The sequence below is a fragment of the Equus quagga genome, chromosome 15 (genome assembly GCF_021613505.1).
Source record: "Equus quagga isolate Etosha38 chromosome 15, UCLA_HA_Equagga_1.0, whole genome shotgun sequence".
Classification (NCBI taxonomy): domain Eukaryota; kingdom Metazoa; phylum Chordata; class Mammalia; order Perissodactyla; family Equidae; genus Equus; species Equus quagga.
In genome coordinates this window covers 8,835,098-8,853,965 of record NC_060281.1, presented here as the reverse complement: position 1 = coordinate 8,853,965, position 18,868 = coordinate 8,835,098, and the positions used below count along the sequence as shown (strand labels likewise).

Genomic DNA, 18,868 nt, shown 5'->3' with positions numbered 1-18,868 from the left:
CCCCAATTCATCTTTCAAGCCTCCCCACAAGTCCTTAGTTTTATTTGTTCATTAAAGACTGGTAGATTTACTAGGTGTTTCCTTTGACTATTTTACTCATTTCTTTTCTATTCATATCACTTGCAACTAACAGACCAGATGACATTTTTGCTAGTTACCCCAGAGATAGCAGGGCAGGGTGGATGGGAGCCAGACTGCTTGGTTTGAAATCCCAGGTCTGCTGCTTGTTACCTACCTGGATGATGTTGGCTCAGCAACTGGATCTCCCCCTGCATGTAAGTTCTCCTGCCTAAGCAAGTAATACTACCTAACTCATAGAGGTACCAAGAGGATAACTAGAGTCCATGTGTGTAAAGCACATAGGCAAGCACCTGCCAGGTGTGAAGTACTCTACCGTTGTAGCTTGGAGCCTGTGAGCACCGCCCTTGGACTCTTACTTGTGAACACCAGCCCTGCTGCTAATTGATTAGGTAACTTTGGGCATACCGCTTACCCGCTTTGAGCCTCAGTTTCCTCTATTGTAAAATGGGAATAATATCAACATGATAAGGTTGTTGTAAAAATTGAATGTTGAAGGTAAAGAACTTTGCACAGTGTCTGGCTCATAATAAATACTTAATTGCATTAGTTGCTTCTATTATCAGTATCATTATTATTATTACCATTGTAGGGATTTTTTTTTTTTACTACTTTTAATATTCTAGACTTCAAAAGAACTTGAGTATGTGTCTAACTGCCCCAGTCTTTTCTACCTCAACTACTATAAAGTTGAAGATTATTGGTTGCTTTTCCCCTAAATGTCTATATTTTCACTATATCAAATAGCATTAGAACTAATTAGTTCTTTGACTTTTCTGAGTGGAAGCAAAGCAAATAAAAATATTACAGATATGTTTAGCTTAATGGGATTTCCAGCAGGTGTCACAACTACTTTATACTCAGTTATGAGGTACATCAGGAAAACATCAGCTTATGTAGAATAATGAAGTCTTGAGTCCACCCTCACAGTTTATACTTTGCCCTGAACCTGTGAGCTTTGTTCTTTTGTCCAGATGTGTTACCGGTTGCCCTTTTAAAGCCAGGAGCTTTGTCTGTTATGTCTTTATATCCAACAAGGTGTGTGTTTGTTTTTTGTTTTTTTTAAGATTTTATTTTTCCTTTTTCTCACAAAGCCCTCAGGTTCATAGTTGTGTATTTTTAGTTGTGGATCCTTCTAGTTGTGGCATGTGGGATGCCACTTCAGCATGGCTTGACGAGCAGTGCCATGTCTGCGCCCAGGATTCAAACCAGTGAAACCCTGGGCCGCTGAAGCAGAGCGCACAAACTTAACCACTTGGCCACGGGACAACCCCAAGGTGTTAGTTTTGAAGACAAATCTCTCTGGCTCTGCTATCAGACAGGTGACTGATAGATTTATCTAATTCTTTCACCCCAAAATTCCTTAATGGAAAAACAAGGACTATACCTCTCACCTTTTATTATTGTTGTGAGATTATGTATGTAAAAATCCTAACATATAACAGACACCTAATGAAGGTGGCCACCTTTTTTATGACTCATTGCATCTCTCTGTGGAAATCAGCATGATATAGAATGGATATTTGATAAACGTTGAATTGAACTGAATCAAACAGCAGAATATATTTTAATATACTACGAATTATAAAGTTTCTGCTAACTGTATTGGCTGTATAAATTTAGGATTTTTCTCCCTTGCCTGTTCGTTTACTTTATTTTTATTCTTGGTCAAAATCTCATTTGAAAATGAAACACAGTTAACAGTAAGTAAGCTCATAAAACTAAAGTACTTATCTTCTCATAATATTACATATGTAAAATTAAGAAGTTGGCATTCATTAGGCAACAGGGAGAGATTGATACATTTAACAAAGGAGTGACATGATGAAGTTAGCGTTTTGGGAAAACCAATCTGAATTGAGCATTTGAAACAAAGCAAAGAAAGAACCCAAAGATGACTTTTAGATTTTCTGAGGTTTAACTGAACAGAAGACAAACCAGGAGAAATCCTAACTTGGGAGATGTTGAGAATGGTTTTGATGCATGGGTGTAGGAAGAGAAGTTTGAATGGAAAGGTCCAGAAATAATTGGAGACTCTTGAACAAATAAGTCAATAGGGAGAATCAAGTTTTGAGACAGTTTTGGAGATGACAGTTGAAAATGTGGAGTTATGATAGGAGCTTATAAGGAGCTTAGAGTAGGAAAAAAGGGAATATAGCTGGATTAAACTTGTTAGTTATGGAAGAAATTTTAATGGAGATTGTTTTCTCGGAGGAAGGGCATTTGGTAGATTTATTTTGGAATATTTGCTTCATAAGTTACATATGAAAACTATCATATCCTGTTGTCTAAATTTTAAAAGTATAGTTTCTTATGTAAAAGAAAATCTTAAACGTGATCTAGATATGAAGTGAAATATATTTTTGTTTCATTATATTTAGAGCTTTATGTGTATAACGCTGTTCTATAGTTTATTGCTTAAAATGCTTCAACTTATATTTGGCACGTAAAACAGAATAGACTCTTTTGCTAAAAATCTGGTTTCAAACACAGAAGTCAGTTCCTGCTTAATGAGTAAGTACTTTTTTACCTACTAAATCCCCAGAGATAACTCCTAAAACCTTTTCCTACCTCCAGAGGATGTTTGCTACGTTACAGTAAACTAGACTCCTGTCTTCACAACTGCAACTCCTTCCTGCTGAGGACAGTCCTGGGACTCAAGAGAGAACACGGGACAGGCTATTCTTCCATGATTTCCTGTGTCCAAGAAGGAACAACTCTGATAAATAAAGGAAAACTAGCCCCTCCTTTTTGTTTATATTTTGCTCTTGCAAATATTTGGTGCTTTTTTTGCTGTGTCAGTAATTAAAAAATTGAATTAGAGAGGGAGGGTATATGTGTGTGTATGTACGTGTCTCTTCTAGAGGGCCTTCAGCTTTCTGATTAGGGAAGATAGGACAACAAGAGAAATTTGGGCCCCATAAACCTCAGTGCTAGAGCTGCTCAGGGTGAGGGCTCACACATTTTCATATGCCATCCTGTCAGCCTACTCCCTGTAAATTTTAGAAAAGCTTGAAACTCAGCTCAACGCGGATGCCAGATGCTGAGAAGACACATAAGCGAGTGTATCTGTGCCTTTTCCCCTCTCCTTGGAATATCTGTTAGAAAAAGCAGTGCAAGGAAAGTCAGGAAACCTATGACTGGCATTACCAGCTGTGTGACTTTAGTCCAGTCACTTCTTCTCTGAACCTTAATTTCTCCAACATTAAAATAAAGGAGTGTATTGGACAAAGATAAGACCCTTTACCACATCCCAAAGTGCATGACTATCTTTTGCATTCAGGAGACTCTACATAAATCAATGATGGAGTGAGGCAGGTGAGGTACATTAGATTATGTTCAACTCTCTACAGATGTGGGATACATTGGGCGACCAGGAAAGAGACTGTGATGTTCAGCATGATGACAGGCAGAGTACTGGGAATTCTGAACTCACAGTGCCATCAACTCTAACTGTAACCCACAGAGGTTTTGGGGCAGTGTAACCATCTGGTTTGGACAACTGCCCCAATGGCTTGGCTAAGGAGTCTTCCTAATCTGTAAGCTTGGTTGACTTAATTTGCCCATTTGGGAGAATCAGTTACACTGTATTTCTAGTAGAATTTCACCAGTATGGAAGTGGTACAACAGTTAACAGCCAGAATAGCTCAGGCACCAACCAACGAGATCTGAAGTCTGACCAAGCAGAATGGACACCAACTGGTGCTCTGTACTGTGCAGAGCAGCTGACTATATCAGCTGTGGATGCCAGTTTCTGTTTTGGCTGGATATTTTTTTTTCTGTAAAGGAATAAATTCTAGCTCTATTATTCAATAAAAAATATTGCAATATAAGTAACCACCAGAAATTACAACATGGGCTGAAATTATAGCAAAGGGCATTGACTTTTATTTTTCAGTAGTTATAGCTAGTACTGCTGTGCAGAGGGAGAACAGGAAGAATATTAAAGGCAAAATCTCTCGCATTCTTTATGACACACAGTCCCTGTGATTCATATTATGTGAATTTGTTGTTTTAAATTTTTATTTAAACCAAGAATAGAAAAAAACAGGGAAGATTTTGAGCTTATTCATAGAGGTTGAAAAGAAGGAAAAGATCACCCGAAAGAACAAATTGCTCATCCTCCAGCATCCTAAGCCTCTATGCAGCACTCAAACCCATCGCATCTGCAGCTCTCCAACTCTGTTAACATCCATGACAGTGTAAAATAGAGGACAACTCACTTACATGGATGTGTAGAAGTCAGAGGTTCTGCAGATGAATTAATGTAAAGACATGAAGAAATTTGAAAAAATAAAAAGCCTACCAGTGGCAAATTCTCTACTTTTTTTCTAAGAAATGCAAAGCAGAAGGGTTAAAAGAGGGTCCTTTCAAGTCCCTCTTCTGCCAGATTGGTCCATAATATGGTTTCATATAAAGAGAAAGTACAGTTTCCATCTTTAATAATGAAGAGAAATTGTCTTAACACAAAAAGTGGGATTATTAAAAGTTATTTCAAAGATCATCTGTAGTTTCCCCGGTAAAAGCCTTTGGCTCATAAAATATCACAGAAAATAACCACAAAGAATTGTGTCTGATGAAAAGATTTAGAGGCCACTATTTTCCACTGAATGGGGAATCCACAGTGGAAGAGGGCCAAAGCATGGACAAGGACTCAATGCTATTTTTATCATTTCTATTTGACTTTCTCCAAAAACCATGGACAAGCTAACAAGTTAGGCAAGTTGTATTTAAGTTTTCTTTGTCAGAAAATTATAAGGGTGGTGTTCGCAAAACATGGAGAGCAATGCTTTTCAACCAGCGAAAGAAAAAGTGAATTTTAGGATTATTAGATATGTTATGTCATCCTATACAGGGTCTCAATTTTTCAGGGGGCTACAACTGTCAAAATAATAATCAACTCTGAAGAAAAAAATGATATAAAAACTATTAATTTGTACCCAGCACAGCTTTTTAAGAATATACCTACAGAAATAAATTAAGCCTCAACTCATCTTCAGTATTAATCCTCAGGCCCTAAGTAAGAACCAAAGGCAGAAAATAATATAACCTAAAATATACTTATAACGTTAAAAACAAAAGAATGGTAGCATTTGTTAAGGCTGAGGTGGCAATTTTTGGCATTTTTACTACCGTTTTCCTCCCCACATCTACAGCAGATGCTGCAAAAAGATCATGGCATTATTTTTCCCCAGTAGAGCCAAGAGGAAACTTCAAAATAGTTTATGACATAATATTTTCCATCAGCTAACACTCATCTGCAAAAGGTACAGAGAGTAAACCCACCTTCACCCTTGTAAGTGTTGCAAAAGACATTTGTCATGGTAATTACAAGGTACAGGTTCGGCTACAATCCTGAGTGTTGTGGCCAATAGAAGAATCTGCATCTATTCTAAAATGACTTAAAAATCTAAGACATAATGCTAGAAGAAGGATGGTTGATTCCAGCTCCAGCAAATTCACACAACTTTTAAAGATGGAATCTTACATTATTTTGGGAAGTAATTTAATATTTAGTAGTGCTTAAATACCACTAACTTTCTATAGAGATTTGAACCACAGTAGTATCGATGTCCATCCTATAGTTTCAAAAGATATTTCATTACCCTCACATGTTTCGCTTATTTTAAATATTAGTTACATTTCAAAAAAACAAAATCCTACAATGTATTCTGATAAATTAGTTTCTACTAAGGGGAGACTAGAGCATGAAACTCAAGCAAGAATGTTTAATGGAATACAAATATCTGAACTAGAAGCTCTAATAAAAGTCTCCCTTCGTTGGGTGAAGGCTCTTGGCTATTACACAGAAAACCACCCCACCTTGCTCCCCTTGAAATGCATTATAGATCAGGCCCATAATCTTTCCTTCCACAAAAATGGCACAAGAATTGATTTCAATTATCCTTTAATACTTATTTCCCTCTCCTGTCAAAAAATGTTCCATACACATGAAATTGAAGGTTGGCAGCCTGAACTCATTTATGGAACTTTTAAGGATTATTGATTTACCAGTGAATTTTCTAGTTCTCTCATTGTTACTGGAAGGATGCCTCAGAGTCTGAATTAGATGACAGGATGGGCTGGAATGCCGATAGGCTTAGTTAAGACTGATGGAAAGAAAAGCTACTCAAAAATTTGTCAAGATGAATTGTATAAATTAGGTTAACATGATTGATTATACATGGCCAAAATCTCTCATGTAGCATTGAACTGACATCTCTCTTGCTTTATTGTGTGCCAAATACCTCCTTGATGTCCAGGTATTAACTGCTGGAAAAAATATGAGGTAATTTAAAAATAAATGGGTCTATGTCTTTGAAAACCAGAAACTATTTTGTGTACCTGAGGGTTTTTTTGTTTTCATGCTACACTAACATATAAGCTACAAGAGAGTGTTTATTTAAGCATATAGTTACGTTGTCAATATGTTTTTATAGTGTGATGTTCTGATGGACACTTCCGAAGTTACATGCCTTTATCTGCACTTTTAATTCTCTCTCACAACCTTTGTTAAAAGGACACCATCTCCACAAGGAACGGCATACTTACCAAAGCACCACATGATTATAGCCAAGCATAGCAAAACAGACTTTCAGAACTGGAAAGAAACTAAGGTGATACAGTGAGTTTTTTCCTTGAAGGATACCCCTCCACACTCCTCCGGCCCTTCATACACATTTTCCTATAAATGTTGCCATTGTTTTCCTCTACAGGAGATCCAGAGTTTGTGGGTCCTGAAGATGATAATGACTTCGAATTCTATCTTTAAGAAAAAGGTTACAAAATTGTGAATACAAATCAGGTGTAAAAGTGAATATTTATTTTGGATGACAAAAGCAATCATGACCAATTGCAAAATTTTAAAATCTGAAAATACAAAAACATCAAAAATCCAGAAAACAATATAGTATTTTTATTAAGTATTCTTGATACAACCCTATACTATTTTTTCCTACTTTTTGAGGGCATAATCTGAGGGCATAATTTGTTATCACCTCTATTACGACCAGTGATTTTATAATATTTTCTATAGAGAGGAGAGCAAATTCTGTTTTTTCCTCTAGCACAGTTGATAGGAAAAGTTTTGTTATTATCAGTAGTTTGGGAAAGTTTTCTTTAGTTTCATAATTCATCACTGGTTATGTCATAGGCTGTTAAGATTATTGTCAAATTTTGGGAAGCTTCTATCAAGTTACTTTCATAGCTGAGCTGAATGACATGGAAGACCATCACCAACCACATACTTCCAGCACCAGCGCCGGAGTTCATAATCAAACAGCAGTTAGACCTCCGTCGGTGAATACTTGTACAATGACACTAGCTGAGATGGGAAGAGTATTCCTGCAATCATTTCTACAGCAGAATGTTAGCAATATGTAAATTATACAAATAAAAGTATTCCACTACACTCAAACTACATGAATCTCCAACACAAACTCCACTTAGCATGATCTCACAAATAGCCTTGCCCAGTCTAACACCACCTGATCCAACGTGAGTGTGACAGGTGGGGAAGTGACCTCCACCCATTGTAGGTAAAATTCCTTACTTTTGCAACAAAGAGACATGACTCTATGAGCATGCTTAATGTTTCTCCCAGAGCCTCGGAAAGGAGCTTCATTAGTATCTATGTCAATCTTTCACTACCCACCCTTCCCACAGCCCTTGGTCCTGTCCCCCAACCCTCCCTATCTACAAACATATCTTTGAATCAGGCTTGATTGCATTCTCTTATTCTTCCCACACCTACTTGTCAAATCCCATTGCTTCCATCTTCAGCGTTCTCTTTGGCCTTGAACTTTCAATCCCATCCTATGCTCACAGCCAAGGCCACATCTCAGCGAGCCTCACTATTGTTGATCCCCTAAATCTTCTCTCCTTTCTTCACTTTGTTCTCCAATCCACCCAAAACAACTGAGAACTATAAAATCTCCCAAAACCTTAGTTTCTCTTCTGCTCAAAAACCTTCAGGTGGCATTTTATCACAATCAGTGAAGTTATAAGCTCAGCCTTTGAGGTCATCTGCTATCCCATATTATTCCCACTGCTCTCTTAAGTGAACTCTGTTTCCCCAAATAGTTCTCCTGGATTCTTCAGATTTGCTATGAAAGCTCCCTCTTCTTGCCTTCCCTCTTATCATCTCTTCTGCGTGGAGCTTCCTCCCTCTTCTCGCTATTTCTTGAAGTTGTTCTTAGTCATCTTGGTCTGCTCTTGTTTTGCTCAGCCTCTTAGAGACTTTCTAAAACACCCACAGCCATAATGGAATTCCTTTTACTCATGCAGATATAGTTTCTATTTGACACTTAATATATGCTCTGTCGTAACGTCATTCACTTAATATTTATATAAAATATGTATGAGTGTGCACATATATAACGTCTTTCCAACAATATCATAAGTAGGTTCAATTCAATTGCTATTACCAAGCACTTTACTTAGAACTGCAAAGATAAACTTAAGAAACACCCAAGTTTTCTTTTAGTTCTGCTTGTAGGACGTTAAATCTTGTAAGTGGGAGAAGATAAGAGCAAAAATTACTTCTAATAGAGGGTAGAGAAGACAAGAGCCCTATATAGCAATTACAGTACTGTAGGTTAATTGTTCAACTCTTCGTCTCCCTTGCTAGATGGCATGGTTTTGAGAGTAGAGCAGTGTCTCTTTAACCACAGATTTTATATTTCCAGCACCTACTTTCTGGAGCTATTGAGGTCTCTGTTGTGAGAGGTGTTCACTCAGGCGCTGGGAGATGTCCTAAATATTGCTAAGGGGAGTCAAACACTGACTTGTAGTCCGGGTGGGAGGTACAACATATAATAATCTGTATATATGTGTGTGAGTTCTCTGTGAGACAAATGCTATGTAGGATATTTTATGGTGACAAACAGAGAGGCTTTGGAGACAGAAAACTGGGTGCAGGTCTCGATTCCTAGCTTCAGTGTACTCATCTACTAAAGCACGTCATCAGTAACTGGTTGGTGGTGTTACCATGAGACTAGGTGAAGCAATGTCCAGTGACTGGAACCTGGTAGGTATTCAAAAGTTTAAGTTCAATCTCTTTTAATGTATTATCCACTGACAGAGCTGATCAGCTTCATATTTTGTTGTGTGGGAGGTTTTTAAAATCTACTTTTCAATTCCCCAAACCTACTTCAATCATGATGATGGATCTGTAAAATGTACATGTATTCTCTTAGCAGAAGGTCAGTGAAAAGAAGCTTTAAAATATTTAAAGTCTGGATTAAGATGTGGAACAATTAAACTAAAATTCACATTTTTTTTTAAGACTCTGCTAACACTAATGATGGTTTTAAACAGCAATCTCATTTACAGTAAGCTGTTTCTTGTCAGGCAAGCAGCGAGGAGTGAATTTGATTACCTATATACATTCTCTGTGGTCAGAAACTTAATGCTGAGACTCAGCAGGGGAGAAAGACAAGTCTGAAGAGCGAATTGGCTTGGAGTGTCCTTTGTAATAAAGGGAAGCTTTTCCAAGAAATTTTATCTGAAAGTTAAGAACTCCTCAGAGATTTTTGCCATCAACTCAGCCTGGTGCTATTATTTTGTTACTGAGACACTTAAACTTCTGTTTTTCTTATCCCTTACGGAAGAATCAATAGTTTAAAATTAGAGCAGAGGGTAGCGGCTCTTGAGTGTTAATCTGAGTTTGGTATTGAGACTTCAAAGATTGCTGTCAGCAGCTTCTCAGCCATGTATTAAACTTTTTATGGACTCACTGGATTGCTTTTAGGAAAAAAAGTTAAAATATGCCATATGACAGGTTTTAATAAAATATGACACAAAAGAGTTTTTTAAAAACAGTATCTACTTTTTCCCATAATCAGCAGTATGTTATTATAGATATATTTTGAGATATGTGCCAAGTTCCTAATATTTTCTCCATCTCTGGAAATGAGTGTCTCCCCATATTATCCTAGGGGTTGGGTCCCTAGTAACCATATTTATACTGCGTGAACTTCACTCCTACACTCCTCTCACCACTGGTGGCTGATGAGTGGTAGATCTCACACCTGGTTTCCAGAAACCTGCCCTGTAGGCATAGCTGACTGACTGGTGTTAGACACCTGACAACTTGGATGAGCATGATTCTCCCACCTGGGGATCCAGCTTAGGACTCAGAGCCAGCCAGCCAGTCAGCATCGGTAGGTGATGAGAACTGGACATGTAAACGTGGCAGCCCTAGGATGGACATATTTTACCAAGATCTGATGGCATTCCTATTACTGGACATCATGACTCTATATTCAAACAACCCTCCCCCCAAGTTTGTTTGTTTACTTATTTATTTATTACTAAAAGAAGATAAAATTGCTTCTGCTATTTGTAATCAATGATGCCCAGTTAATTCACCAAACGTAGGTAAATGTCTATGACTTCCACGGGTTCATAGCTTATTCCAGGCAGAAATTAAAGAATATCATACATGATGGAATTTTCTATAATAGTTACTTTTTGTTGAGTGCCTATAATGTTCTAGGTACTTATGCACGTTTATAAGTGCTTATGAATATTTATTTCTAATATTCAGGGCAGTCTTGTGAAGCTGAATTGATTACTCCATTATACAGAAGGGAAATCCAAGCCTCAGAATGTTTATAAGTTACCAGCTGGTGACAAACCTAGAATTCACACCTCGGGATGCTGCTGTGTGTTTCAAAAGTCAGGTCCTGTCCACCCAGAAACGCAACAGAGGTTCCTAAAGGCCAGACACCTTTAATGGGATTCAGGCTAAATTTCCAACTCCCCCTGTGGTACACCTCCTTTCAATAAACGATGCTTCGATTTAACCCAGTTGTTCAGTTCAAGGATCAGTTTACCCTTCACGTCACAAAAGTCACACAAATTATCTTTTACTCCTTTTTCTTTTTCACCCATCTTACATCTATTCCGTCAAATCATTTTCAGAGAACACTCAGAGTCTGATCTCCTCTCAGCCCCTCTAAGCCATTGTTTTGTCAGTGGAAAATATTGCAATGAGTTACTCACCGGTCTCCCTGTTTCCACTCTGGTGGCCACCCCCTTCCCATATTCTGTTCTCAGTGATGTATGCAGAATAAATCTTTTAAAACATAAATCTGATCACGTCACTTTCCTGCTCGAAACTTTCCAATAGCAGCAGGAATTGGCCTGTCCATCCCTGGACCTTATCTACGCCCTCCCCTCACACAGGCTGCTCCAGCTTCCGTGTCCTCCGGCTGATCCCCAAGCATTTCAAGCAGGTTCTGTTTCAGGGCATTTACGCTTGCTGTTTCCTTCAGCTGGGATGCTCTTTGCAGAGGCAGTCCCTTGGCCTGGGCCCTCACTTAATTTAGGCGCTTGCTGAAGTCTCCACTTTAGAGAGACCTTCCCTGATTGCCCTTTTTTGGTTCTGGGGAAGAGTCACCCTGTGCTAACACCTGTTGCCAATCTTCTTCTTCTTTTTTTCCCCTCCCCAGAGCCCCAGTATGTAGTTGTATATCCTACTTATAAGTCCTTCTAGTTCTTCTATGTGAGCGCCATCACAGCATGGCTACTGACAGATGGGTGGTGTGGTTCTGCGACTGGGAACCTGACCTGGGCCAATGAAGTGGAGCACACTAGACTTTAACCACTAGGTCGTCAGGGCTGCTCCCTAACTGCCCATTTTAAAGCAGTGCCCTCCGCCCGTCTCTCTCCAGAGCACTTAGCTCCATCTGGCATTACTTTATTCATTTACTGATATATGCTTGTTTTCTGTCTCCTCCCATTAAAATGTCAGCTTTAGGAAAGCAGGTATTTGGTCTGTCCTGTTCACAGCTATGTCTCCAGAACCTTCACAACAGTGCCTGAAATAATATGGAGGCTCAGTAAATGACTGAGTGAATGAATCAAAGGGATTTGACAAAATCTAGGTAAAAGATTCAGATTACATGGCTTTAAGTATTTTCTTTTACTCATTCTAGGAAGTACTCCCCCTCCTGGATTTCCCACTCAGGATATAACCCTTCTCACCCACGTTCCTATAAATTCTTTAGACTTTCGCCTCTGACTCTTATTTGCCTGGTACTCCAGGAATTTCATCATTGTAAATCGGAGTGCATGTGAAAGGCTGCACTGTTTTCGCGGCTACATGAAAGGCTATGATGTTCCGCCAACCTTGCTCTCTTTTACAGTGCCCTGGGTGCCCTGAAAATTCTTTGATTAATAACAATCTCGACCATTATTATGTGAAAAGTTTTTCTCTCTCTTTTAATTTTTGAAATAAGATTTGACTCTTTACACCCCTGTCTGGAAGACAAAAACACCATAGTGGCAAGGTATACAAAGATAGTAGAGCTAGAAGATTCCTCAGAGATCAAAAACAATGATCCAATCATCCGTGTTGGGGATTTTTAGTTCATTCATTGAACAAGTACTTAATTTTTACATACTATGTCTCCGGAAGAGATGGCAGAAACAGGACTAGGCTCTGTGTTTCCTGACGTGTGGGCTTGTTTACAGGGTAGAATATGTTTTCTGCTTCTGATTTCTCAATTTTCAGATTGCTGAAGATTTTAAATCTGGGTACTTAATGTATAATAGATAGTTTAGATGAACACATTTCATCTTTTCCAGTAGAAAAGGATTTCCAAAAATCTTTCTTTACCCTTGCAGATATAAGTCAATGTTTCACATTTAAGGAGCAACATTATTCCTAAAAGCTAACATACTCTAAGCATTATTACATTCTTAATGACACCTTACCGACCATGTTCACTTTATTTTAGGATGAAGTTTTGCTTGGTTATTAACCAGTCCATAAAACATTTCTGTTTTGAGTGCCCAGCATGTGACAGTAACTATCCTTGAAGAGTTTATATTTAATTAGTAATCATTCACAGAGGATGTTTAAGAGGACAGCATGTCTGTGGGTGGTTGAAGGAAACAAACACCTGGATCCGGGGATGAGCATGCTGAGGAGGTTAAAGGCAAAATGAACCTCTTCCTAGGACAATGATCCAGCTGGCATCAGTTCAGTTTAACATTTACAGTGACTTCCTATGGTTACACAAATGAATAGGAAACGGTCCCTTTTCACAATTTTTGTAACATAGTAGAAGAAATGGATACAGGGACTAGCATAGATGTAACTAGTGGACTAACGACGTAGACGAAAGGTCAAAGGGTGTATCAAGCGATACAGTGATGGGAAAGGAGGGCAATGCTTAGAGACACTGAATTTCTTCTGTTCATTCTGTATTTGTTTGAGTTCTTCATACCTGCCAATTTCAGACCTTTCATACAGTGAAAGAGAGAGTAACGATGTTTAAGTGAAAGACCAGCCACACTGTCTTACATTATTACCAAAGTTTATAATACAATCACATTATATTTGTCAAGTATTTCCGAGTGAGTTTTATGCTAATCTTTACCACGTTGCAGAAGAATCTTGTAAACATATGATGATGCACATTATCCTCATAATTATTTCCATTTTGAAATTGACCACGTCTTCTAAAGATGAGAAAACCTCAGGAGAGTTTGATTCTTAAAATGCAAGCTCTGTAACTGGTACTAACAACAATGACGGCACCTGTAAAATGAAAGCTTTTCCAAAATGCTCTCATTTAAATGTACTGCTTAAACTCTGTTGCAAATGACATTTGTTTTCTGCAATGAATATCATCTGCTATGTTCATGGTATATGAATGTATTTGAGGCTTAGCTTGTTATTCAATCAACTTAGTCTTCCTAACAATGGATTTCTTGAGGGTACTTACATATTCCTCATAAGTCTCGTGGGCTGGAGGAGGGGGTGCCCTGTATCCTGGCACTGTTGGTGCCCCCCTGGCTCGTGGGGTAGGGACACCTCTTGCTACAGGGGGCACTGGAAGAGCTCCACGGGTCACAGTGGTCCCTCGAGGGGTGAGCACACCTCGTCCAGGTGGCGGGGGAGGAGGAATGGCACCCCCACGGCCCCTAGGACAAACAGGTTATGTACAAATCAGAGACAAGCAATGAGAGAAAGAGACTAAAACAGATAAAACTCCCAAACTGTAGCCTCCATATCATGGGAAAAAAAGCAGTAATCTCTGCATGCATGTATATGTAAGTGTGTGTATGAGACAGTATGTGTGTGTGTTTGTGTTTAATTGAGATTCTTTAGGATGTAAAGCAATTTGACTTCCATAGAATAAATTTTGTAAATACTGGTTTTGACTCAGTTACCATGAAAACCACGTAAAATAGTGTCATATATTCTTTCATAAAACACAAAAACAAAACTAAACCAAGCAAACAAACAAAAACCAACTCCCTCTCGTTTTATTCCAAATTTTCCAAGAAGACCCAAATTAGAGCATCGTCTAATATACGAGTCACTGGACCATCTATGAAAGTGAGCTGCTAAAGGTCTGTCTCCTCCCTGCAGGAGGTTATTGACATTGATATGCAATGCTGTCATTTACAAAAAAAAAAAAAAGATCTGCCTGCACTTCAATACTTTAATGAAATGTGGAACTCTAACCACGGTGATATCATTGTGTTTATTATAGTAGCTTAAGCTTGAGGTCACTTGAAATCACAACTCATTGTCATTGATTTATCATCATGCATGTAACCCCCCGAACCGGTACCGTCTCCGATATAATTTATTTTCCTGTGGTAACTATGGTGCTAGTGAAAGATATTAGGATTCTGCAAAAAAGGACAGACTGAATACTCTGTACTACAGTGCTTGACACAAAAGCAACTTGTACTAAAAGCCTAAGATCAAATGGGTGCAGCCAACTTTTATGGTATTCGGAGGTCTCTGGAAAGGTTGAGTGTTTGTCTGAAGTCTTTGGGCAAAAGCATGGTTATTTCATTTTTTATGATGTCTGAAAGGCTGGCCTCCAGAAAGCACTGCTTTGAGCAGGAAGACTAAAGCTTTGGGGAAAATGATGATCACTGGGATGTCAACAGTCCCACAGTTTGGCTGTGCCCACAGGTGGGGATGTCTGTGACGCTTTCTGTGTGAATAGCAGTCGGCTGGCTCTTTCTTGCTTGTGGAGAACGAGGTTGTATGAGTGAACAGTAAGAATGCTGGTAAAGCTTTTAACAGTTTTAAATAGATTACAGCGCTGACGAATAGAGAAATTATCAGAGAACTTATTGTGAGGCTAATGTAAAGAGGACCCTCTCCTGGATTGAGGGAAGGTAAAATACAAAAGACCCAGAAGGCCCAGTGCCGCTTCAAGCACAACATAGCCGAGAATACAATATTCTTTATTATCATGATAATATAAAAACACATGTATAAAAAAGGATGGGAAGACCAATTTTACCTTCCCTGGGCCTCTAAGCACCTATCTGTTTCCCAGTAAGGAGAGTGAGCGTAAGTCCCGGTTTGCCCAGAATAGTTCTGATTTACAACTGCTGTCCCAGCCGCCTGTTCAGTTTGGCATTTTAACACTCTCAGAAGTGTCCACGTGCGGATAGTAAGTTATATGTCACCCTACTTTAAACTATATCCGCAAGTCCTGGCTATACCACTGAATAATCACAGGTAAGGATTATAACTCTCTGGGTCTGAAGGGAATGTTTTCGTAATGGGGTAAAATCAGATTTCTGAACCTGTAACAATTCTTCCTGCTTTTAAATTATGTGATGCTCACATGAAATCTAATTTCTCATTCCATCCCTTCATCAACTGTCTGCCAGACACAGCCCCAGCAAACCTGCCTCCTGTCTGTCTGTCTGTCGCATTGCTCTAATTCTTCCCTATCACTCACAGGGATGAATGAGTAGTCTTTCCCAGAAACAAATATAATTACGACCTCTTTAACAAACTCCATTAGTGCTATGTATTAGTCCTCATTGTAGTAAACAAAAGCCTTCAAAATCTGCCCCTAACATTTTATTTTCCACTGTTTGCTCTCACTCCACATGTAGTGGTGATGTGTTAGAGATGTCACACATCTTACTTCTTCAATCATGTAATATACATTATTATAATGTAAGATGTAATGCTTTGTTCTCTGGTATGCATTGTTATTGGAAGATTAGATAGTTTTCATAGATATGTTTAATGAAATGTAAATTCCTTTAATTAAATACATTTTCAACAAATTATTATAGAAGTTTTAAAATATCCCAGGCATCATTCCTTTTGAATATAAGTAACTGAATAGTCATAATTTCATAAGAATTTACAAATTAGCATCAATTAGCTCATGTTTTCAAGAGCTTTCTGATCAATATGATTTTCTGTTGTGTGAAGCTGTTTCCTTATTACTTTTTTTTTTCTTTGCTGAGGAAGACAAGCCCTGAGCTAACATCTGTTGCCAATCTTCCTCTATTTTATATGTGGGTCACCACCACAGCATGGCTGATGGGTGGTGTAGGTCTGTGCCCAGGATCTGAACGTGTGCACCCAGGCCACTGAAGTGGTGTGTGCCAAACTTAACCACTAGGCCATGGGACTGGCCCCTCCTTATTCCTTTTTAACTGTAGATACATTTCATCATGTGGTTTGAAATAGAAGACAACAGAGTTCTGCTCCATTTACTTTCATTAATGTTAATATATTAATGATATCAATATAGCATTGGAAGTGAAGTTTAAGTTCCAATATTAATTTTCTTGTCTTTTTAATATGCAGTATCAGATCAGTATGATTTATGGGATATTAAAAATCAAGGGCTTTCAATGAAATTTTTCTTCTAAGATAGTGAAAACCCCAGATCACAATGCACTATTCTTTACTAGATCATTAAAGAGATTAATATTTTAGAATAAAATATTTACTAAATTGAAATCCTATATGGTCCACTCAAATATGGCAAATGTAGTGTTACACTGAGGAACATCAACACCAAAACAAAATCTGTTAATATGATGATTTTATAATCTTGAAAGCTGGTTAATGTGGTATTTTTAAAAAATGGTTCCAATTTCAAGGAATATGGAATACAAACAAGCTGTCTCCTCTGTAGACACGCTAAATATATACTTAGGTTACATCACATAAACTGCCAAAAGTGGCACTTTTTTGAACTATAAAAGTGATAATTTCATGATTCAAACCATACGATTTCATCAATTTAAGATTACCTGCAATGATGTCGTTTCACAACCCATCATGAGATTAGAAATGTACAAGGTTTTATAAAAGGCTGATTCTATAAAAAAGTATGACCACAAAATAAAGTTATGTCACATTAATTTTTAGCAATAAATAAATGTTCCTGGATAGCACTAGAAAGCTATGTTTTTTATTTTTTTAAGATAAAAATGTAAAAAATAAGCTCTAGAACATTTTCAAAAGCTTTTCCTTTAATCAAATGTAATTTCCAGAATTGGCATGTTTTACCTTTAGATCTTTATTGCCCGGGTTATACATTCATCATTCTTAACTTTTTTTTTCTGATAAGTGTGAAATTGAGATGTTTATGATTTAAATATTAAAACAGCTGTCTTTTGACAGTGATGGTTAAAAATATTTGGGGCATAATTTAATAAATAAATTGAACCAGCAAAGTGTCTTAGAATCTCTTAAGATGATTTCTCTGCAACGTAAGAAATAATATTCTAGATTGATGTCCTTTAGAGAGTTGAAGGCCAACTACAACAGGGTGAAGGCAATGACTGAATCACATTGTCTGTGTGTGAAGGCTATGAGTATTTTCTGCTTTAATTCTTGTCAAAGCAAGGCTTCCTGTTGAAAGCTTGACAAATTCAGAATTCTACAAAGCAAATTCCGATGCAGAAAGATTCCAATTTCTTTGCAAAGTGACCGACGTCAAATAAAATTCTCTGATGACCAAGGACATTGCAAAGTCAAATGTAACTGAACTTAAATACTCTTAGCATCGGCCATGCAAGAATTCTGCTTCTGGCTTTCTGGACTGGTGGTATATATATATCATCTACCTATCTATCTAAATATCTTCTATCTGTCTATCTATCTATCTATCTATCTATCTATCTATCTATCTATCTTTCTGTCGTCATCACCTATCTCTCTACCTATCTGGCAAGACTACTTCAATTCAAGGGCCACTTAAGACACAAACAAAATTTGTAACTTTCTTCGTGTGCAAGGCCATCCTGGTTCAACAATGCAAATGACTGTATCATCTGATGTCCCAATCATGGGGACAGGCACAAGAGTAGGAAGTCTCAGGTGTGCTCTTCTTATTTTCTTAGGATAGTTGTTAAGAGCTCAAACCATGAATTCTGGAGTCAGACTGTCTGTGTGACCCTTGGGCAAATTCCTTACACCTTTCTGTACCTCAATTTCTCAGCTGTAAATAATACTTAACCCTGGTACGGAGAATTTGACGAGTTGATTTACGAAAGTTCTTGTGTGCTCTATAAACATTTGCTGTATTGCTTTTGTGGTGGTGGCGGTTACTGTTGCTGATGCTGCTGTTGTTTACTCCTAACTGGGATCATGACACAGAGCAAGCCAGCAAAGGACTGCCATCCTCATTTGTTGTTAATTTATTCCAAGTATGAACTAATGTACCTTGAAGGAGCTGTGGGAGCTATTCTGATCCCTCTGCCTCTAATACCTCTGCCACGACCAGAGTCCTCTGAGCCATTTAAGTAAGACAATTCACGTAGTTGTTCCTGACGAATTTCATCATTGTAGTCCTAGAAGAAAAAACATGACCTGATGAGTTAAAATGGGGAATGGGGTTCTTAGAGCTGAACAAACACAGTTAGAAAGGAAATTTTCCATTTATTTTCTGGAGCCTAGTATATGAAAATCCAAAATGATGAAAAAGTGAATATACTTTAAATTCCTATTTTTATAAAGAGAAATTGAAGTTGCTTCTTTTATCAA

The 18,868-nt window shown here is 37.9% G+C and overlaps 1 protein-coding gene across 1 annotated transcript in view; it reads right to left on the bottom strand.

Annotated features, from left to right (window-relative positions):
* The window catches only part of KHDRBS2 (KH RNA binding domain containing, signal transduction associated 2), a 515,709-nt gene that overhangs the window by 161,071 nt on the left and 335,770 nt on the right, over positions 1–18,868 (bottom strand). The window contains exons 5-6 of the mRNA XM_046641311.1: positions 18,548–18,675; positions 13,818–14,016 (exon numbers count right to left, since the gene is read on the bottom strand). Of these exons, the coding sequence (XP_046497267.1) occupies positions 13,818–14,016; positions 18,548–18,675 (327 nt within the window). The remainder of the gene's footprint in view (positions 1–13,817; positions 14,017–18,547; positions 18,676–18,868) is intronic.